This window comes from Eleutherodactylus coqui, chromosome 1 (assembly GCF_035609145.1).
Source record: "Eleutherodactylus coqui strain aEleCoq1 chromosome 1, aEleCoq1.hap1, whole genome shotgun sequence".
Lineage (NCBI taxonomy): Eukaryota > Metazoa > Chordata > Amphibia > Anura > Eleutherodactylidae > Eleutherodactylus > Eleutherodactylus coqui.
Window position 1 is genome coordinate 479,751,987 of NC_089837.1, and position 22,416 is coordinate 479,774,402.

Below are 22,416 nucleotides of genomic sequence, written 5' to 3' on the forward strand. Positions count from 1 at the left end.
GGGACAGCATAAATGTCAGCTAAAGAATTAACTTACTGTCCATGTGCATCCGTTACATCAGTAATGTCCGGTCTCTCACTGCTATCAATCAGCAGGTGAAGAACATCAGTGTTTCCAGAGGCAGCTGTGAATGTAAGGAAAGTTACTATAGTATTTAAAAACTTAAGCAGACTTTATACATAGCCGTAATGAAGCCATGTGCAAATGTGGTTTGGTGCATGGTTCATGCCTATGTGGCATACTACCACCACATGTGCAGGCTGTATCAGAAAAGGTTTAAAAGAACAGCCACCCCTGTTTAAAGATTCCCAGATAGTTATTGTATCCCCTGAAACTGAACTGTCAGAAACCCTTTTTGCTTAGAGGGTTCCTGGAAAAAAAAAATCTAAATCAAAATGAAAGCCATTACAGGATAGTTTGTGTTCAGCAAATACACAATTACCTACCTGCTACATGCAATGGTGTCCATTTCTTCTTGCGGTCCTTTATGAGAGGGGAGGCCCCATGGCTCATCAGAACCTCCACACACTCTGTAAAACCCCTTTCTGTGGCGAGGTAAAGCGCAGTGCGGCCTTTGTGGTCACGAACATCCAAATTGACCAGCGTCTCCGCTAGCGTTTTCAGGGCATCGCAGTGACCATTGTAGGCCTGTAAACATTAAACGTCTTTGATTAGACATTGGAACCATTTTAAAAGGGTTTTCCGAGACTTTAAAAAGAATATGATAGAATTGAGTAAAATAAAAGAAAAATTACACACTTGTCTACCCCACAGTAGCTCTCCGTCCAGCGTACGAGCCCCAGTGACCAATCATGAGCTTCAGGGGTAATTCTTCCATGACCGCTGAAGCCTACACTTGGCTGAACTAACATGTTCACAATAACCAGCCTGCTTTTTCTGGGTTTCGAAGGGCTCCAGCACTGGACAGAGATTCCCTAGAGTAGGCGAGCATGTCGTTTTTTTTTTTTGTACTCCAATCTGTCAATGTTTTTAATTGAGTCCTGAAAAACACCTTAAGGGTTCCTACCCACTTACGTTTTTTTCATGTTAACGCATCGCACAAAAATCGCAAAGCACAAACTTGCGATGCGTTTTAACATTAGAAAGTCCCACTGAAATTTGCGTTAAAAAAACGCAAGTGGGTAGGAGCCCTTAAGGCTCAGTTGTGCGGTGTTGAAATAAAAGATGCCAAAATGTGGAGTCTGATAACTTAATATACCTTTCCTATTGTACACAGATGGACTCTTAAAACTTCTCTATGAGAGAAACAGCTAATAAGTAACTTATGAAAGGAATAAGGCTTTGTGAACAAAGAGTTCAAGCCTTCTGTCAAAAGGTAAACGCTCACTATAGTGGTATGTCATCCATAGGACCCCACTGTAACAAACAATCATTCTGTGCCTATGTATGGTTTGGTGCACAAGAAAAACGCTATATAATATACATATATTTGGCATGATTGCATGTTTACATCAGGTATATTTATATTTTAATTATACTTTTAAAACTCATAAGATACTTACTGCTAAGTGCAAAGGGCTAACCGGTACAGTGCTTTCCACATCCTCCAGGCAGTTAAATGACATCTCTAGGAGCTGTGGATCACAAACTGCTATTAACAAAGGTGCAGATGCTAAAATATTACATTCTTTAGGAAGTATATTAGAAGTTAGTGATACGCCATACAGTTCCTGCTGTATGTATCCTGATTTAAGTTACTGTTTTACCACCAAATTGTACTATTTATCAGATATCCAAATCAAATGACTAGAATTGAACATCCCATCAAACCCCCTTCCCACTGTGTTTCGTTCCTTCTTGTGCCCATTTGGGATGAGGAGTGTAAAGAGAGGGACAGTCGGACAGATGGGATGCTGCCCATTTGAACCCTATGCTTTGTTGGTTGCATCGCTTCCACTGACTAGTAATGTAAATGCTTTACTGAAGCTCAGTTCACATTCTTCCTCATGAACCCGTTCGTAATGCAAGTCCAGTTGGGTAGATTTTGTGGCTGTAAAACCGCAGTAAAATACACTTGTATAACAGCCATAATGAAATCAGGCTTAGTTTGTATATCCTCCATAAAAGGATGTATTAAAAAGGGTTTTTTGGTACTAAACTATTTTAACCTATCCTTATAAAAAGGGTTTTCCATGCAATTATTGATGACCTGTACTCGGGCTAGGTTATCAATTGTTAGATCGGCTGGGGTCTGTTGCTCAGGTCCCCTAGCCATCCAGCTGATCTGGTGCTTACTGTCAGTTTGCCCCAACCCCTGTGTGGTGACCAGTGCCAGTAATTGATTTTAATGAGAGCTGCACCTCCAATTACAAGCGCCAGCTGCTATACAGGCTGCCAGTGGGCGCCCGATAAGCTGATCGGCTGGAGTCCCGAGCTGATCAACTATTGATGATCTATCCCAAAGCTATTGATAACCCATCTTAAAGGGGTTTTCCACACAAATAATATTGATGACCTATCCTTAAGATAAGACTCCTTTAAAACAGGTTATTAATAGTAGATTGGCGAGATCCGCGACTCTGGACCCCTGCCGATTAACTGCCTAAAGAGTCTGCAGCACTTGCTTGAGTGGCACGGCCTCTTATCAGCCTTCTCATCCATTGGTCATATAACTTGAATAGGAATAAGCTTCCTTAACAAGTGAATGGAATCGAGTGGCTATACCAGGCACAGCCATTCTACAATGTATGTACTGTGCCCGATATGGACTGATATTCAGGAATCCTGATCAGCGGGTCCCCGTTGATCAACTACTGATGACCTATCCCTTTAAGCAGTAAATGTGTATATGGGCAATTCACATATTGAACTTCACCTTTAAATGGTGCTAGTGCCACTTACTAGTTCCAAGTTCTGTCTGTTGCCAAAAGCAGCTGCATAATGTACAGCAGCATAACCCTGTTTATCTCGAAGTGAAGGGTCGGCGTTGTTGTCTAGCAGAAATTCTAAGGCACTATAAGAAAATAACAATGTTATTGAACATGAAGGAAAGCAGTGCATGATTTGTTCTTCAGGTGAAGATCCATAAATTCAAACCCTCACCAACTGTTTAACAAAAAAGGTGCAAAAACACTCAACTGACCAATGTTTCCCTTCAGCTGTGTTGGGCTCTGCTCAAAGACGCAAGCAGTAGTGTACAGACTCATACACTTTCTATGAGCCCATACTCCCATAACCCACCCACCTCTCCCAGGATCAGCAGAGACAGACAGCTGAAGGTAACAGCGCTCAACTGAGTGCATCCGCTTGGCATCTGGATCGCCTCCAATCAAAACTTCTGATATATCACTATCATATGTCAAAAGTTTCTGAAACTGGAAGAACACTACAATCACTTACAAGAAAGCCTCTTTTTCTAGTGATGCCTTCTCATCCTCTTCTTCAGACTCCTGGCATTTCCCAGTATTCGAGTCCATCGTTCTAAAGAGACAAAATAAGTCAGGTGAACTGTTTGACCGTCGTTTATTAGACAATATCATCTATATTTAGTAATTACAACCAGATACCAATATTTTTTCTTTATTCAATCTATTTTCTATACATTAGTAAAAGGGGCAGCCATGTATACAAAACAGAGGGATAAAGGAACTTTCCAGGAATGTTCTTCCATGGAAATAGAATATGGACGAAAGATCTTTCACTTGGCTATCCCACCAAAATTTCGAACATAGCCAATGTCTTTACATACAATGTATGCATCTTATTGCTTAGCTAAAACAGTAGTTTGTTTCAAATTTCAAACAAAATTGTTTGGTTGCAATTTTCTATTTTCATTAACTTTAGGGCTTATTTACGGGAGCATATATCGGCCAGCGTTTTCACGACCGGCCGATATAAGCTTTCATTTAAGCAGTTCCCCCCTTCCCTCCCCAGCTCTCTGCCTCTCTCCTCCACTCCGGCGTTTGCAGTGGGAGGGGGTCAGACAGGGGCAGAGCCAAGCTCCACTCTGTCCCACCCACTCCTGGCTATGGACAAGGGGCGGGAGCATGGCTCTGCCACATCCCATTGCAAACAGCTTGGAGGAGAGTTGAGAGGCAGAGAGCCGGTGAGGAGGAGGGAACTGCTTAGATGGAAACGTATGTCAGCCGGCCGTGAAAAAGGTGTCCGATATACGCTCATGTAAATAAGCCCTTAGTATAATGTGTTTGGGTACTTTAAGAGCCAGTAGTACAAAGACAAAGCATAAAAATGCACAAGCTGTGTATTACCTGGACTGCTCCGCCTGGTTTGAAGATTTAGAGCCAGTATGTGGAACCCTGTTAATAAAATGTGAATTCAATTCATCTAGTCATAATTACACATGTAGAGTGGGGGAAAAAAGTGGCTGGGTCTTTCAGCATTGCAATGATCCCAAGCACACCGACAGGGCAACGAAGGAGTGGCTTTGAAAGAAGCATTTCAAGGTCCTGGAGTGGCCTAGCCAGTCTCCAGATCTCAACCCTATAGAAAACCTTTGGAGGGAGTTGAAAGTCCATGTTGCCCAGCGACAGCCCCAAAACATCACTGCTCTTGAGGAGATCTGCATGGAGGAATGGGCCAACATACCAGCAGCGTGTGCCAACCTTGTGAGGACTTACAGAAAACGTTTGACCTCGGTCATTGCCAATAAAGGATATATAACAAAGTATTGAGATGAACTTTTGTTATTGACCAAATACTTATTTTCCACCATAATGTGCAGATAAATTCATTAAAAATCAGACAATGTGATTTTCTAGATGTGTTTTCTCATGTTGTCTCTCATAGTTGAGGTCTACCTATGATGTCAATTACCGGCCTCACTCATCTTTTTAAGTGGGAGAACTTGTACAATTGGTATCGGACTAAATACTTTTTTCCCCCCACTGTACATGAAGCTTGTATTGTCAAAAAAAACAAACACTAAAAGCAAAGTAAAAGTTACATTTCTTGCAGAGCAGCCATAAAAAGTATAGGTCAGCAGTGGGTTAATTTTTTCAATGTGCACTCACCTCCTATAGGTATCTGAAGCAGCAGCATAGTGTAAGGGAGTGCAGCCTTTGAAATCTGCCACATTAACACTGGCTCCAGCGGTGACTAGAGTCACTGTGCATTGGTAGCTGCCATTGGCAGCAGCATAATGCAGCGGTGTCCTAAAATGCAAAACAAAAAATGCCTCACAACATTGTGGAAGTTTTACATCTACCTGCAGAATTCTACTTGCTTAAGGTTTTTATCTCTTCCTGACACCCACTGTTAAAATCAAAAGGGACTGTATGGAGCAGGTAAAAGAACTGAGCCCGCCCCATACACTGGCTGCATTATACAGCTAACACCTGGTGCTGGAATTGGAGACTCAGATCCGTGAAGTTCAACCCCCTTAGATGCCACGGTCAATAAAAAGCGTTTAAGCCAGTATTTTCCAACTCTAGCTCTAAAGGCAGCCCAAGAGTTCATGTTTACAGCATCTCCTCAGTGTTGCACAGGTAATGTAATTATTTTCATTGCCTCAGGTGTTTTTACTATAGGATATCCTGAAAACAAGACCTGCTGGGGTGTCTGGAGGACTGCAGTTGGGAAAAACTGATCTAAATGGTTAGAAAGAGGGAGGGAGCTCCATCCAGAGCAGCTGTCATGGCAGGTGAAGGCCACCAATTGTAGTACATCTATTAAACCCTGCAGTATATATAATTTTTCTTTTTTAAACTAGAACCGGCTACAACAGTAATTGGTTAATATAGGTAGCATTTTTCAGAGGCTCCAAGAATATGTGAATATTATGTCAAGCTTTGAATTCGGCTATACACTGCCGAGGAAGTAATTATTTAGCTAAAAGCCCTCTCTGACTGTCATGCGAACACTAAGGGCTTATTCAGACAAGAACGTCTGGTTTTGGTCCATGGAAAAAGAAACAATCGTAATCCATGATGCATCTCAATGCACTCCCATTTTTTTTTGTGCACACAGTCTTGAATGGGCGACCGACATCCGAAAACTCAGACCAAAATAGGACATGCTGCAAGTTTATCTATTTATTTTTAAAGAAACAGACGGACCATTTGTGTAGAAAAACAAAACAGACCTACTGACTGTAATTAAGTCAATGTGCTGTCCATAAGCAGCCAGTTGCAAACACGCACAGCAAGCGAACATGAAAAACACCCTTGTGAATAAGGGACCTAACTCCACCCCCCAGCCCCACGGGTCCCGCTCTAGAACGTACCAAGGTCTTGCAGTGTCCCTCAGGTGACACAAAAACGAGAAAAACAGGATTTTTGTTACCATAAAATCCAATTCTCGTCATGTCCATTTGAGGACCCTCCCAGTTTATTCTTCCCTAGTACTGTTGGTGTAAACAGGCAGTCGTCCATCTATAAACGATTGTCCGTTTACTGTGAATACAGGCGGCCGGGCTAGAATATCCGGCCCGCTCCACCACCAACGAGCGATCCTCACACTCCTGTGTAAAAACGCACAGGAGCGATTATTGCTGGGACGGCTGGCCTTGTACCGTGTAGAAAATGCCCCAACATATGTTTTATACACAAACATTTCTGAGCTATTCGATATATGGGTGTGTGAATAAAGTACCTGCACACAAGTTTATATTTCACATACCTGTACAATTTGCATTACATAATTTAAGCTTACCTTCCAAATTTATCTCGTTTCATCAGATCAGCGCCACTGCTTGCCAGCAAATTAAGACATTCAACATTTCTGTAAAAGGTTAAAAAAAAAAGGGACCATAAAACAAAGCCCTCATTACATAGATGATCACAATGATCAAAACACAAGTTTAATCCCTAAGTGCCCTCTGATACACTGGCCGATATTTTTTTTAGATTCCCGCCATCAGCATGAATCTGATCAACTATTGTGTAATGTGAATGCAGGCACTGATTGAAAGTCAAATGATCAGTTTTTATGCAGCTTAACCTGAACGACAAACTAAACGAGAAATTGACCCATGGAAACAGGCAGTTGCTCCATCTATGGACGATTATTTCCATTCACAGTAAACAGGCAGACGGGCCAAATGACCCATGGCCTGCACTGCCTCCATTTACTAATGATGATCTGAGCTCTATCATTGCCTGCATCAGCCTATAACATTTCGTACTCCGGCTGCTGCAGCCTGTAAACAGAGAGGACCCCAGGAGCGGCAGTGCTGGACAAAGTGGGAAACTGGAGAGGAAAACATTGGCTTGTTTGTTATTTTAACATTTGGAGAGCCCCTTTTAGATAAAAATGTAATAAGTCAGAAAACGTATTTAAAAATTAGACAAGCACATTAAAAATCTATAGCAAAATATTGCAAAGTCCACATAGCATTTTGTTTTATTGGCACTTTCAGGGTCACTTGAGTTTCAAAACATAGCATTGCTTCCGCATTGCGTTCTCATAGGACTTCACTCACCCTCCTGAAGCAGCAGCGTGGAGGCAGGTCCTCCCGAGGTTGTCAGGTGTGTTGATATCAAAGCCGGCAGAAAGCACATGTTCATTGCTCAACGAGGCCACTATGCTGTACAACTGACCTAGATGAGGGAAATATTATGTATTGTATAGTTAGAAGGTTCCACATCCTTCTTCGTACTTACTCTAACTTTTGAGATACTCACCTGAGGAAAGTAGCTTTCGGCAACAGTCTGAAAACCCAAACAGAACAGCCAAGTGCAGAGGAAACATGCCATGAACACCACGCCTGCAACAAAAAACATTTAATCCTTGCTGTGATGCCAATTATTAGTAACATGCATTCAGCACAAACTTATTAGTAAACAGAAAATAAGTTTTCACTGTACATTAAGTGACCAGTTTAATTGAAGACCTGTCAGTAGCTATGAGCGAGTGTACTCGCTAAGGCAAACTACTCGAGCGAGTAGTGCCTTATGCGAGTACCTGTCCGCTCATCTTAAAAGAGCCGGGGAGCGGCGGGGAGGAAATCTCCCCCCCCATCCCCCCCCCAAATCACCGCTCTCCCACGCTGACACCCGAATCTTTTGAGACGAGCGGGCAGGTACTCGCATAAGGCACTACTCGCTCGAGTAGTTTGCCTTAGCGAGTACGCGCGCTCATCTCTACCTGTCAGATCTCCTGACATCTGAACAATTTTCATCCACACCCTCTTATGTACAGTGTCAATTAATCATTGTTGTTGTGCTTTCTACTATAGCACTAAGGCTGCTTTCATGCAGGTGAGAAACATCTCACGACATTTGTGCGTTGCGAGATGTACAAATATGAACCCCATTCTTTTGAATGGGGTCATACACATGAGCGATGTTTCCCTGCATTGCACCGCAATGCAGGAAACAAAACGCAGCACATTCTATAGTTCTGCATCCTCTCGCATTGCATCTCCCATTGTTTTCAATGGGGCAGCATCACACCATGTGCTAGGTGCACATAATGCAAGTTCTTCCATTGAAAACAATTAGAGAAACTCCGCGATCCTCCGCCACACCCGAAAACAATGTCGAACGATCGCTATGTCCCTGAAGTGATGCAAGGCTGTTCTGACATAAACTGCCTCACATCCGCAGGGAATTCACATGTTGGCGAGCACAATATGGGACTGTGATTCACAGCTCCATATCGCGCTCGGCCGTCTGAAGTTAGCCTTAGTAGTAAGACAGATGCTCCATGATTCTGTTTGATGCATTTCTTATGTAACCTCACCTTGCAGTATCAGCACCATTTGTCATCAATGTACTTATTAGCAGCTCATGCCCATATCTAGCAGCAACATGCAGAGGAGTATTGCCATATTTATCAGCACAGTCTATTTCACCACCTGTGGAGCACATGGAACAAATATTGTAAGTCATCTCAATCTCACAGGAGCAGATGATTATGTAAATTAGCAGGAACATACCATTTTGAATTAAAATCTGGGAACGAGTAAATCTTCCGTGTATGGCAGCCATGTGTAAGGGGCTCTTCCCTTCTTTACTCTGCACAAAAGTGAGGAAAAAAAAAAAAACAGAGATAAGATTCCACATATGCCATATACAGTGGCCTCCAGAAGTTTGGAAACCCCACTCAAGTGAATTTAAGCTGTTCCTGCATTGCCACACTGGGCCACCGAACAAGGTATGAAGCCCGTTTCTTGCTCTGTATATCGTTTCAGCTGCATGAAAAACATCTGATTGGCCAGATCTCAGCTGGAAGACCTATGCCAATCAGCTATTAATGACCTATCCTGAGCTGGAAAACACCTTCAAAAGTTAATCCACCACACCACAAATGCAAGGCTGTCATACAGGAAAACGGGGGATACTTCAAGAAGTCCAAGTTATCCAAGACAGAGGGCACATTTCAAATGTGGAATGGAGCCATTCCTCAAAATAGTGGAATTGGAACGCTCTATTTTCTCCAGTACCCATACCAGGCAAACGTTATAGCGCCTCAATCTATTTTCATGGTCACCCGTTTTATCAAGCACTTCAGAAATGGATTAAGGTTGTCGTTTCACATCTTGAGTAATTGAAAAAAAAATGTTGTCTTCAAGCTCACTAACCTGCCCTTCAACTGCAGTGGTGCGCTCAGATACTTTCTGCATATCTTGGCACAAAATATTAATATCCTCTTGAATAGCACCAACCTGTCAAACGTATGATGACTGTACTACACTGTGTGACCACAGAGTATATGTCCCAAAATGTGGATTCAGGGGTGTAGGGTACAACAACATTAGAAGTACAGGCACTGGACGCATCCAGAAATGGCTACTCCTCCTAGCCCTGCAGAAGGCCATGTACTTTGGGATCCCCCTGTACAATCGCCTACCTCCTCCAGTCTCCTCTGTGCCTCTTGCTTAGTTGGAGTGTCCATTCTAGGCACGTCACATTGGAGGTTTGCTCAAAGGCTCAAGCTGCGCGTCCCGCAGCACACTGTATCAGCTCCATCTTGTATGCAGCGCTCCACCACCGCGGCCTCCCTTATTTTTGGCCTCAAGCAGCAGCTTCCCCATCCACACCAAAAGACACCCACACTGATGAAGAGGGTATGTAGTGCTGGCTACTACTGGCCCAAAACAGAGTAGTAGTGCCGACTGCACAGGAGCGCCCTCTAAAGACACCCATTTACATCCAAAGCTAGGCCATGCCCCCATTAGAACACTTTTTTTGTACAGTCCTAAGAGGCTTTCATTACTTCCTATAAGCTTTTATACAATAGTCAGGCAAGATTGCACAGACCAGATTTAAAAAGCAGACAAAGGAATTAAGGGGTAATTTGGCTGCAGTTTTAATTGTTTATCCCCATAATAAAGCATGCATCATTTTCACCTATCCATCTCTAACAAAAACGAGCTACAAAACGTACCTGGTAATTGACATCAGCTCCATTGTTGACTAGGAGTTCCAGGCACAATGCCCCATTTGTGGAGACAGCAGCAAAGTGCAAAGGGGTGAAGCCTTTCTCGTTGGGCTGGTTGACATTGGAGCCATAGTTGACAAGTTCATTAGCCACAGCATCCTGACCCATGTAACAGGCTATGTGCAGGGCAGTGTTTCCAAAGCAATTGGGTTCATCAATCTGACCAAGAAATTACAAGATTAGAAATGGCATTTTAAGTAAACTCTTCCGTTAAAGAGGTTATCCCACCAAAAAAAAAATGTATTGCCTATCCACCAATCCATTTACTTCTATAGGACAAGCACATCGCTCAGCTGAGTCCATTGAAGAGAATGGAGCGGTAATCATGCATGCACACTGCTAGCCCATTCTCCCAGGGGTTTACCATTCTATTGGTTTGCTGGGGTCCCAGAGATCAGACCCTAGGCAAACAAGCATTTAGCAACAGTTTTTTTTAGTTGGATAAGTCCTTTAATGGATCACAAAAATAACTGGTACAAAAATGTTATGTTATCCGGGACAATAAAAAGGAATTTCTTCTTACCTCTACACCAAGTTTTAACAAATACTTCACAATGTCTATCCTCCCACTAGAAGCAGCTGCGTGAAGGGGTGTATAACCGTTCTTATCTTTTGACATGGCATCAGCTCCCCGAGATATAAGCAGCTTTGCAATCTCCAGATGTCCTAAAACAAAGACGACCAATAAATGTAATGTGACTTAAAGGACATCATTGGTATAATGCTAAAGGCTCATGGCGTCATCCGCAAGTCACTGTAAATGAAGGTCTTCTACAAAGCAATCTCAAGGTTTCCTTTTTGAGGGGGGTAATCGCATACGACAGATGCCCCCCCCCCCCTAGTAGAGATATGAGGGACAATGACAGCTCAGCGATATGTTCAGGACATCCTGCAGCCACATGTGTTCCTCATGGCGGCTTCCAAGAGACAGCAGGATAATGCTCGGCTGCACTCAGTAAGGGGGTGTCAGGAATGTCCCCACAACACTGCCACACTTCTGTGGCTGCCCGGTCACCAGATTTATTGCCAATAGAACATGTATGGGACCATCCAGGAGGCAAACGTCGACGGCCTACAAGTTTGCACGATCTAGAGGCTCAGTTAACGTCAATGTGGACAGATATGCCTCAGCGGTATTCCGCTTGCGGAGCCTGTCACGGCCGTGGGCATGAGGCCTTATTCTCACCTGGTTCTCTATTCCTCAAGTGTCCCCCAGCAAAATCAGTGATTGAAGAGCAGCTTCACTCTTCAAAAAGCTGTACGTGCACACCTCCCCTTCATCTCTATGAGAGGTGAGCGTGTACAGCCTGTTAGAGAGTAAGGCTACTGTGTGCGCACAGACTTTGCCAGAAAACACTGCAGGAACAGGGGAACTGGATGAGTACGAGACACAGATCCTCAGACTCCCCATCATCTAAACTATAAGCACCATAACTTAGTTTGTGGTGTTTGTAGATGGTGAAAGATTCATTTTAACCTTATGGCTGTGTGAAATTAATTGGCATAGAATTTCGGACCTACTTAAGGATGCTGACCTGGACTGTTCCCAACAGTAAGATCAATTGAGCATCAATGTGTGAAACTCTTGCAGTAATAAACCTTGTGACTGTCAACAAAAAATACCTCAAGATCGCGGTAAGGGTTCTTTTTTACAATCTAAAATGTAGACAAAACCAAAATCATACTTACCAAGGTAAGATGCATACATGATAGGGTGCCGCTCCTTTTTATCACAAATGCTGTGGTGTGCCCTTCTGTTTAAAAGCATTACAACAATCTGCATAGAAATAAAACATGGATGATTACAGAACTTTTCGGCAATTAACCGTTATAAGCATAGCGCCGTTCAGATTAGAATTATCCTAATTATAGTCACAGCTCCTTTACCATTATCCGGCAATACAAAAATGCCGAAAAGTTGTTTTCAAACTTTTACACATCAGTTCCAAAAAGTTGAAATCTCCACCATCCTCATTTACTTTATGCCATTAGCCTCACACAGCTTATCAGAAATGGAGCTGTGTAAATAATCTGCTTGTTTAAGGTTCCCAATTTGTCTGTCTGACGAAAATTAACTTTTCAAACGGCTTCTGTGGGTAAGCACATACCTCTACACTGCCACTGAGCACGGCATGGTGAAGTACAGTACGTCCTGTTCGATCTGCTATGTTGACATTTTTCACCAATCCCATTAAGGTTTCTGCACATTTAGTTGCTCTGTTAGCAGTTGCAGCATGTAGTGGAGTTTGCCAGTTCTTGTCCCGAGCGTTGACGTCAGCAGAGTGCTTTACAAGAAGAGAGACTGCCCTCTGGAATATACAAAATTCAGGACAAACCGCTTAATGATAAAAAAAATAAAATATATATATATATATATATATATATATATATATATATATATATATATATATACACACACATATATACACACACACAGAAAACCTATACATAAAAGGGATTGACAACCCTCTTTCGTTCAGTTGGTACTCTAGCTCCAAGCTGATCTTGGAGATTGTCTTGGTCTACATTTTAATTTCAATGTAGTTCAATATGAAGCTCAATGAATTTGACTAGTGACAGGGTAATGCATGATTGCAACAACTCCTACAGAGAATAGGCCATCAAGACAAGTTGGTGAAGGGGAGGATGTTCAGCATACATGCCGATTAGCTGTTCAAAGGTGCACCGGCAATCGCCACCCCCTTGTTACAGTCACAGTCCTGGGTGTAAATAGATCATGGGAGAGATCTCTGTATTGTCTGTGTGCAAATTGTCCAAAAGTTGAAGGGTAAATGGATGGTTGGAATTTACTAAACATCCAAATTAAATTACAGGGGAACCTACCTCATTTCGTGCAGCTACAGCTCGGTGCAAGGGAGTAAGCCAGATTGAATCTTTTGCATTAACATTAGCACCTAAAGTGGGGAGAAAAGGAAAAGGTAACTTGGTGAAGAGGACATGAGGTGTGTAAAATTACACAAGAGGACACCATTTTTGTGTTGTGGGTGTGGTCTAAACTATTACAAGCATGCATCAGATATACACATTTACAAAGTGCTTGTAACATTTTCTTTGACCAATCATTTTATTAACTATAGGTCCCTTAATCATCACCCGCTTCAGAATTAGGAAAACTTGCTGTCAACAGAAGCATCAAACAGCTGGGAGATAAACTTTAAAACACTTCAGGTTTAATGCATAAAACTTACCTGACTGTATTAATAGTTCCATTACAGGGATGTCTCCTAAGTAGGCAGCAGCATGCAGGGGGGTGCGTCTCTCTTGGTCCTGTGAAAGTGGTGAATACATTGTGTTATTGACAAACCATGCCAGAGTCTGCTAAACAGAACTGGTATCTGATATTACCACAAATATGAAAGAGTAACGATGGAGCAACATAAATAAAGGGAGCAAGATAGATGCATTTGCTAGGTAATACATCACAATCACCTTTAGGGCTTATTCACGTGTCTGTATATCGGCCGGCGTCCTTTTTTGCAGGGTGAGGAGGCTGGTTGGGTTGGGAGCAGTGCCCTGAGCTGTCACTCCCTCACCACTGTTTGAATGGGAGGGGCAGAGCTCCCACCCCCTTGCACTATTTTCAATGAGGGGAGGCGGGACAGGGGCAGAGCTAATTCTCAGAACTTAGCCCCACCCCGTTCCGCCTCCTCTCATTGGAAATAGTGCAGAGGGGCGGAGAGGAGACAGAGGGGGCGGAGCTCAGAGCACTGCTCATGGCTCTTCCAGCCTCCTCCCCCTGCAGAGAGAGACGCCGCATATCGGCTGGGCGTGAAAACCCAGCCGATATACGGTCATCTGAACGCACCCTAAAGAAGTTAAAAAATGAACAGGCTCCCATCTAATCACTTGTGTTCTATTTGTCTGCATTGCAGATACTTTTGTCCCTTCGATTTTCAAGATGTACACATGTTCAAAAATGTAATGAAGTCATGTACACAGCAATATTATTATATTATAATTCCGTTCTTTTCTTCCATGTGAAATGTGTGAAATAAAAGGAAACGACAGACCTATTGCCACTGACAAGAGCTGCTTCACTGATGGTTTTTGGCACTTACCAAAACGTTGACATTTTCCTTTTGGCTCAACAGCAATTGTACTTCTTCTATGTTGCGATTGAATATTGCTTGGACCAGTGGATGCTGAAATGGAAAAGCAAATCCTTACATTTCAACATACTTGTAGAATACGCTGCAGTAAAGCACAGTACCGATGCCTTGCTACACCAAAGCCCCTTTTTATGGGTGTTACCTTCACTGGTTTGTAGAAGGAATCGGTTAACATCCTTATGCTGGGTTCTCACAGGGCGGGATCGCCCCTCGACCTCTCTGCATACATACCCCAACGTTCCAGGACGTTAATGTACATCCTGGAGTGGGAAGGGGTTAAAAGCCACTCCAGCGAAAACACATTTTTACATCCCTGCCCTCCTCAACTGATTGCCTATCACACTCTGAAAGTCTCATTTACGTATTGCACTTCCATGCAGTGACGCCCCCTATCTTATGCTTATCAGAAACCATCTTGATGCAGAAATTTTTGTATTTCACACCAATCCCATGATGCATCAGCACTAGGGATGAGCAAGTATAATCGCTAAGGCTAACTACTCGAGCGAGTAGTGCCTTAACCGAGTATCCTCCCGCTCGTCTCTACAGATTCGGGGGCCGGCGGGGAGATCTCTCTCTCCCCCCCGCTCACTGCCACAACTCACCTGTCGCCGGCAGCCGAATCTTTACAGACGAGCGGGACGATACTCTGCTAAGGCACTACTCGCTCGAGTAGTTAGCCTTAGCGAGTCTACTCTCATCTCTACTCAGCACCGCATTATCTAGAGGATATACCATTTCTGCTTGCTGGGGGTGCCGTTTAATTATTACCTTCTATATTCACCCAAAACTACAGTCGGGGGGTGGGCGAGTCGTTATGTCCTTTATTATAACTGTGCGACAGGATAATACTCAGTAACTGTGATAGATAGGAGCGGGTCCTCCCTCTAGACTATTTCTGTGGTAGGGTCCATGTAACAGCAGCGCACAGACTAAGAAAGACCTATAGATCTATATAGGTAGACTACCAAACCCGTGTATAGGCTCATCCTGCAGTGATGCCCTCAGACTTCTCTGAGATTAGTGTGACAGTAAGATCAAACAACATACCCCATCACCACCTTTATTCATACAGCAGATGTACATTACTTGTTAATTTACAGTCAGATCTACCGAAGGGCCTGAAGGTACTTTTACACAGAGCCACAACCGTCAGATAAGTCGTTGAAGTCTACAGTCGTTTACACAAAGCCGCGATTGTTCGTTAGTTTGCCAAGATATCAATTGTGACTTTCTGCTTACAGAGGAAATAAATTGCAGCATGCTCTATATTCAGGTGGATTCCGCACGGACAGCTTCCATTGAAGTCAATGGAAGCCATCTAAGTCGTGGCATTGCTCGCAACCCTGGTGGCGGCCATGTTTACACTTCATTGCTCAAATATGAACGATAGTTATTTGACTGATAATTGTGCTGTGTTTACTACTGCTGAGTATATTAGGCCGGAAAAAAAAAAAAAAAAAAGACGTGTAACATGTAAGGACATAAGTCCATCCAGTTTAGCCTATTACCCTCCCCCCACTCTAATGTTGATCCAGAGGAAGGCAAGAAACTCCAATGGGGTAGAAGCCGATTTTCCTCATTTAGGTTGCTTGCACACGGCCGAGAAAATCGTAAGGGATTTGCGGGTTGCGGGACACACAAGTCTCGCACGAATATGAGCCCCATCCTTTTGAATGGGGTCATATACATGAGTTTTACGCATTCGCCCATGGGCATGAGCCCTAAGGGGTAAATAAATGCACTTAAAGCATTTAAGTTCAAAACCTGTAATAATTTAGTTTTTTACAAAAGTTTAATGTCCCGTTTCCCTAGGACAGAGGGGTCATTGTTAAAGGTTTCCTCACAGAAGCAAAACTCTTCCCTTGAAGTACTTCTTCTGACATTGAGCAGTTATGGGTCCGGCGGCTGGAGCCCCTGGTAATCAGCCAATAGGACCTCAGGATGCTGCCTAACATTTCCTCTGCAGTAAGAAATCCAATGGTAAATAAGGGACCTACTGACTGCCACTAGAAGATCACTTACCTAGTGAGTAGACAGCGGCTGGATGTGGCAGCGGACACCTAATTAACATTTCCAGCCCTTTCACCCACAGAGAAAAGTTATTACTTTTGGTAGTGAAAGTGTTAACACTGATCTTGCACCAGTCCCAAGTTATGGTCCTTTTACACTGGCCAACAGTCGTTTAACCCTTTGCAATCCAATTTTGGATTCAGGGTTTCCTAGAGGTTTTTCTCTTTCTGCCATTATACAATGGCGCCATCTGCTGGTTAGAGCCAGTACTGCAGTATGGGACATGCTGGAGAAGCCCCCAGACAACAGAGCAACCAGTAATATTCAGTAAGAATACCCTGCCGGACGTCTTTAGACATTGAAACTGTACAGCTTTCAACCAGAATGTCTTAAGGTGCCAGACAGTGGATTAGAAAGGGTTAAAGGCCTACTGTAACAGCGGGCGTCTTGGAGAGAACACATGCATGCACTTTACACGGCATGTCATGTGTTTAAAAGGTCCCATCGAATACAACGGCCAAGGTGTGCTAAGAGAACACGCACACTAAGGCCTCCTTCCCACGAACGGATTTCCGCCGCGTAATTCGCGGCGAAAATCCGCTGCGTTGCACGCAGCTATTAGGTTCTATTGAACCTAATAGCTCCATGCTCACGATGCGTAATTCCACCGCGGAATTACGCACCGCGATTTCTCCCGTCCTCACCCGCAGCATGCTCTATTTTCTGCGGGTGAGGACGGGCTGTACGCACTGACGGCTTCCATTGCAGTCAATGGAAGCCGTCCGTTCACGCTATCTCCCGCTGTAACCAGCGGGAGATAGCGTGAAAAACCGCTTTCCCGCCCACCGCCGAGCGTCATATGACGCCAAATGACGCGGTCCGGCCGCGTCACGTGACACGGCTGGTGACGCGAGAGCGGTGGGCGGTGACGAGCGGTGACGAGCGGTGACGCGGCGGTGGTGGGCGGGGAAGCGATTTCACGCTATCTCCCGCAGGTAAGTATAGGGGCTCTGGGGGGCGCCGTGACGGGCTTCACAGCGGAATATTACGCTGCGGAGCCCGTCACGCTCGTGGGAAGGAGGCCTAAGAGAACACACACAAAAAAAAGGTCATGTGATTTTTTCCCCCACCCTGCATCGTTGCGAGGAGAAAAAAAAGCGCTCATGTGACTAAGTGCGGATGCGAGGTGTTCTCCTGTCAATAACGCCTCCCATGACTTCTGGGAAGTTACGATCGGAGGATCGGCAAGGTGTCTCCCACGGTTGTCAATGGGAAGCCTTGCATTGTAAGCTGTGTGACGTCTAGCAACACACAAATCTCACACAATTTTCTCAGCCGCGTGAAAGCGGCCCTGGGCTGTAGTTACACAGGAATGTGCAATAATCTGACCCTCGCCGCACTCGCTTACCAGTTATTTACCACCATAGACAATGCGTTTCGGAGTTAAAAACATGTGATTTACATGCATTTTTCACATGCGCGGGGGGGGGGGGGGGGGGGGGGGGAAGAGACCCAGAGTTGCACTTTTTTGGTCACTCAGTCTCCAAGGAAAAAAAAAAGGAATAAAAAACAATAAAAAAAAAAAAAACAACAAACACCCGCTTCCTTAAGGGTTAATCAGCAATTTCATTTTGTAATTACAGAAAAAAAAAAAAAAAAAAAAAGAAAGGAGACTTTCTTTTTTACGTCAGTAAGAACCACAAGTCCGCAAGCAGCGGTGCAGATCATTGGCGTCGTATGCGGCATTTATTACATGTCAGGCGTAATATGGAACCAAACTACCTTCGCCGCGGTGCAGCCTCCAGCGTGGGTCACGAGGGGCCGGAACGGGCCAGTGAGTCTCCTCGCAGCGCTGCTCTAAGGAGCAGCGGCCGCCACAATAGGGAGAGCGCCCGTGTGCGGGGTATAAGGCCGGGTTCACACGGGGCAGAACCGCCGCGGACTTTTCCTTCGGAAATTCCAAACGCATTTTTAAACCCAAGACTAAGCAGCAGAGCGGGCCGGCTTCGCACACGCATGAGCGCACTTTTGGAATGAATGGTTCTTTTTGGCGCATTTTGCTGCACTTTTTGCCCCCGCAGCACATTTGTGCGCCAAACACCTGCACGGACTGAAAGGGCCAATCAGTTACAGATGTGCTTTTCCCCAGCGGGATGACGCCATGTTTCCCACATCTCCGCGCCCAGCGCTTCCTCCCGCCACCATCGACTTCTATGGAGACCTTTGGTGCAAAAATACACATAAAAATAGAAAGTGCTCTGTTTATTTTGGTGTGACCGAAATGTGCGCCAATTATGGAAATGTCAACGGATCCATTGAAAACACAGAGTTCTATTCTCTCCATATTGCGAGCACGAATCCTCCCGCCGGCCCCGGGCTGTAGTGACACGGCCGAGCGCGATATATGTTTAATTTAAGTCAGATATCGCGCTTCTACGCTCGTGACGCAATTTTCTCACAAGCTGCATAGAAAATAAAATGCTATTTTCAATAGGAAAAAAAATAATAAAAATTTGCAAACACGTAAAAAATCCCTTTGCACCGGCTGCCCGTGGCGGCAAACTATGGATTTTTCCCCTCTCGCTGTTGTAAATAACGGGTGCGATTACTGCAGACTCGCCGCAAAGCAAAAACACGCTGTCAATGTTCGCGATAAAAAAAAAAATAAATTGCGCGTGTAAACCCAATCGTACATTAAAAAAAAAAAAAAAAAGCAGCAGGCGCCTCGCAAACATCCACTATAAAAAAAAACAGAAAAAAACCATGTAAAGACACCCCCCTACGGTGCATCCATAAGGGAGAGAAGGACCGCACGGTTTTTGCGCGCAGCGAGACGCACTGAACGCGGACGAAAAATTATTTTTTGTATTTACACGGGTGATTTTTTTTCTCTCATTGCAATATGGGGGGAAAAAATCAGCATGGTCTAATTTTGGCGCAACTCTGCCGCAATAATACACGCAGGCGTGCGGCCTCCACGCAGCGCACACGGATGTCGTATCCATGTCCTGGGCGGTATGCATGAAGCCCGGCTCGGTGGTAAACAAGAGGTCAAACTCCATGATGGTTTCCATTGTCATCAAGGGGGGTGAAGGGGGAAACAACCCTTGTGGCGGCCGGGAGACGGTCAGCAGGCAGGCGCCCCGGGAAGGGTTAATGATGATGTCAGCACACGGTTTTCCCGGCGGGACCGACGGCGGAGCCCCCCCACAGCCACGGAGCAGCCGTCCATCCGCCGCCATGACGGCCTCCTCCCCCGCCGGGCAGCGCAGGCCGCAGCGCACACACAGGCCTCAGCCCGCAGCTAGGCCGCACCGCCGGCCGCACCGCACTGCCCGCCGCCTCACCTGGTCAGTGATGTCGAGTACTCCCATGTCCTGCGGCCGGTCAGCATGGAGGTCCCGTCATGAGGCGGTGTCTCCCGCGGGACGGACGACGAGCGGGGCGGCTGCGGGCGCCGGAGATGCGCCTTCTCCTCGAGCCTTTTTCTTATTGCTGCAGGAAGCCAGGGCCCGCCTACTGGGGAAGCGACGGCGCCCTCTGCTGCTGCAGTACACCGCTCGTTTACTAAGCAGCTCTGGCTTCTACTGCGCGCCCTCTAGAGACTGAGAAGAGAAGTGCACGGGAAGCGCACAAACATCCGCAGAGCGGTGGGGGAGACAGCGACATCTGCTGGTGGTGAAGGGATGATGTCCCGGGAGGAAGCGGATGCGGAGCAGTATGGGAAAAATGGCGGGGGGTGTCACTAGATCAGGCGCTGGGAGGAGTTGTGTAATGCAAAACTGGTTGATGAAGGGCTCAGAGCGGGTCCGAAAGCTCGCTGTGTATTACTGTTAGCCATTAAAAGGGATCATATCTACAAGATTACTTGGCTTCGCTTGCTGGGAACAATCATGTTATGCAAAATTCAGCATGCAGTTACATCTCAGGCCAATGATGAGAGTTGTGTGATTGGATGAACAATCTTGTCTTCTGAGACCATAAAAGTGGTTCCTACGATGGCCTATAAAAAGGGTCCCAGAGATGACTTGTGTGCAGTGACCTCTTCCGCTTGTTGACCATTAGACGCCTCTATGGCGCAGAGAAGAGACCTCGCCCAGTCTGAGAGGGGCGCATTATTGGAATACAAGAATGGTCGTATCAATGAACTGCCCCTCCACCTGGGCTGTTCTGACCAGACTGTTAGGATGTGTTGGGACTAGTGGATGAGGGCACACAAGGTGACCGGGCTCAGGGCGGCCCGACAGACCACCAGTACAGAAGATCATCTGATCGTCCGACAAGCATGAGCAGCTTCCACTGTTTCGTTGCCCGCCATCCAGAGATAGTTGGCGCCATCGTTACACCCCGGTGTTTGTCAGAACCATTTTCAGGCACTTGGCAGAAGGACATTTGGTCTCACGGCCCCCATTTAAATGGACTCCGTTTGCAGTGGTGTTGTGAGCAATGAATCTGGACTGCTATGTAGTGCAACCAGGTTGTCTTCAGTGACAAATTCAGGTTTAGTTTGATGACAGCCGTCTTCGTATCTGGAGACCTCGGGGTGAGCGCCTCAATCCTGCCTTTCCTATGAAGTAGCACACTGCCCCCTGCTGGTGTGATGGTCTGGTGGCCATTGCATACAGCAGACGGTCACCCCTTGTAGTGGTACGAGGGACAATGACAGCTCGGCGATATGTTCAGGACATCCTGCAGCCACATGTGTTCCTCTCATGGCGGCTTCCAAGAGGCAGCAGGATAATGCTTGGCCGCACACACAAGGGGGTCACAGGAATGTCCCCATAACATTGTCACACTTCTGTGGCTGCCCGGTCGCCAGATTTATCGCCAATAGAACATGTATGGAACCATCTGGGATGCCAACATCAACAGCCTACGAGTTTGCACGATCTAGAGGCTCAGTTAAGCAAATGTGGACAGATATGCCGCAGGATACCATACGGAACCTGCATGCCTCCATGCCCACCATATCACATCTTGTATCTAAGCTAGAAGTGGTACAAAAGGGTACTAGAGCCTCCATGCCTGCCTGTATCACATCTTGTATCCAAGCTAGAGACGGTAAAACAGGATACTAGAGCCTCCATACTTACCCGTATCACATCTTGTATCTAAGCTAGAGGTGGTACAGCAGGGCACTAAAGCCTCCATGCCCACCCGTATCACATCTTACATCCAAGCTAGAGGCAGTCCAACAGGGTACTAGAGCCTCCATGTCCACCTGTATGACATCTTGTATCCAAGATAGAGGCGGTACAACGGGGTAGTAGACTCTCTCTGCTCACCCACATCACAACTTGTATCCAAGCTAGGGGCAGTACAACAGGGTACTACAACCTCCATGTCCGCCATATCACATCTTGTATCCAAGTTAGAGGCAGTACAACAGGGCACTAGAGCCTTCATGCCCACCCGTATCACATCTTACATCCAAGCTAGAGGCGGTACAACGGGGTACTAGAGCCTCCATGCCCTCCTGCATCACATCTTGTATCCAAGCTAGAGGCAGTACAACAGGGTACTATAGCCTCCATGCCTGCCCGTATCACATCTTGTATCCAAGCTAGAGGTGGTACAACAGGGTACTAGAGCCTCCATGCCCGTATCACATCTTGTATCCAAGCTAGAGGTGGTACAACAGGGTACTAGAGCCTCCATGCCCGTATCACATCTTGTATCCAAGCTAGAGGTGGTACAAAAGGGTACTAGAGCCTCCATGCCCGTATCACATCTTGTATCCAAGCTAGAGGTGGTACAACAGGGTACTAGAGCCTCCCTTCAAGGGGTCGGTTCACTTTTTGCTCTGATGTTGTAATCACAACATGCGATTTCCCCATGGATACAAGGTGTTTTTTATTTCACATCATTTTGGGGAAGTAACAAAAAATTGTTGTTAAGGATATATTCCAAC

At 45.4% G+C, this 22,416-nt stretch overlaps 1 protein-coding gene across 8 annotated transcripts in view; it reads right to left on the minus strand.

The window, feature by feature from the left end:
• ANKRD52 (ankyrin repeat domain 52) overlaps nucleotides 1-19,973 on the minus strand; it is a 42,627-nt gene extending 22,654 nt beyond the window's left edge. For 4 of the 8 annotated variants that reach the window (XM_066585348.1, XM_066585332.1, XM_066585340.1 and 1 more), the window contains exons 1-19: nucleotides 19,853-19,973; nucleotides 14,442-14,525; nucleotides 13,572-13,650; nucleotides 13,207-13,277; nucleotides 12,471-12,671; nucleotides 12,052-12,139; nucleotides 10,886-11,028; nucleotides 10,309-10,521; nucleotides 8,662-8,936; nucleotides 7,602-7,684; nucleotides 7,400-7,517; nucleotides 6,631-6,699; nucleotides 4,992-5,132; nucleotides 4,230-4,277; nucleotides 3,361-3,441; nucleotides 2,863-2,974; nucleotides 1,524-1,595; nucleotides 447-648; nucleotides 37-124 (exon numbers count right to left, since the gene is read on the minus strand). In XM_066585348.1, the coding sequence (XP_066441445.1) occupies nucleotides 37-124; nucleotides 447-648; nucleotides 1,524-1,595; nucleotides 2,863-2,974; nucleotides 3,361-3,441; nucleotides 4,230-4,277; nucleotides 4,992-5,132; nucleotides 6,631-6,699; nucleotides 7,400-7,517; nucleotides 7,602-7,684; nucleotides 8,662-8,936; nucleotides 10,309-10,521; nucleotides 10,886-11,028; nucleotides 12,052-12,139; nucleotides 12,471-12,671; nucleotides 13,207-13,277; nucleotides 13,572-13,650; nucleotides 14,442-14,525; nucleotides 19,853-19,879 (2,195 nt within the window). In that variant the 5' untranslated portion in view covers nucleotides 19,880-19,973. The remainder of the gene's footprint in view (nucleotides 1-36; nucleotides 125-446; nucleotides 649-1,523; nucleotides 1,596-2,862; nucleotides 2,975-3,360; nucleotides 3,442-4,229; nucleotides 4,278-4,991; nucleotides 5,133-6,630; nucleotides 6,700-7,399; nucleotides 7,518-7,601; nucleotides 7,685-8,661; nucleotides 8,937-10,308; nucleotides 10,522-10,885; nucleotides 11,029-12,051; nucleotides 12,140-12,470; nucleotides 12,672-13,206; nucleotides 13,278-13,571; nucleotides 13,651-14,441; nucleotides 14,526-19,852) is intronic. The other 4 variants (XM_066585365.1, XM_066585357.1, XM_066585384.1 and 1 more) reach the window with 2 other exon arrangements.
• Between the last annotated feature and the right edge of the window lie 2,443 nt (nucleotides 19,974-22,416).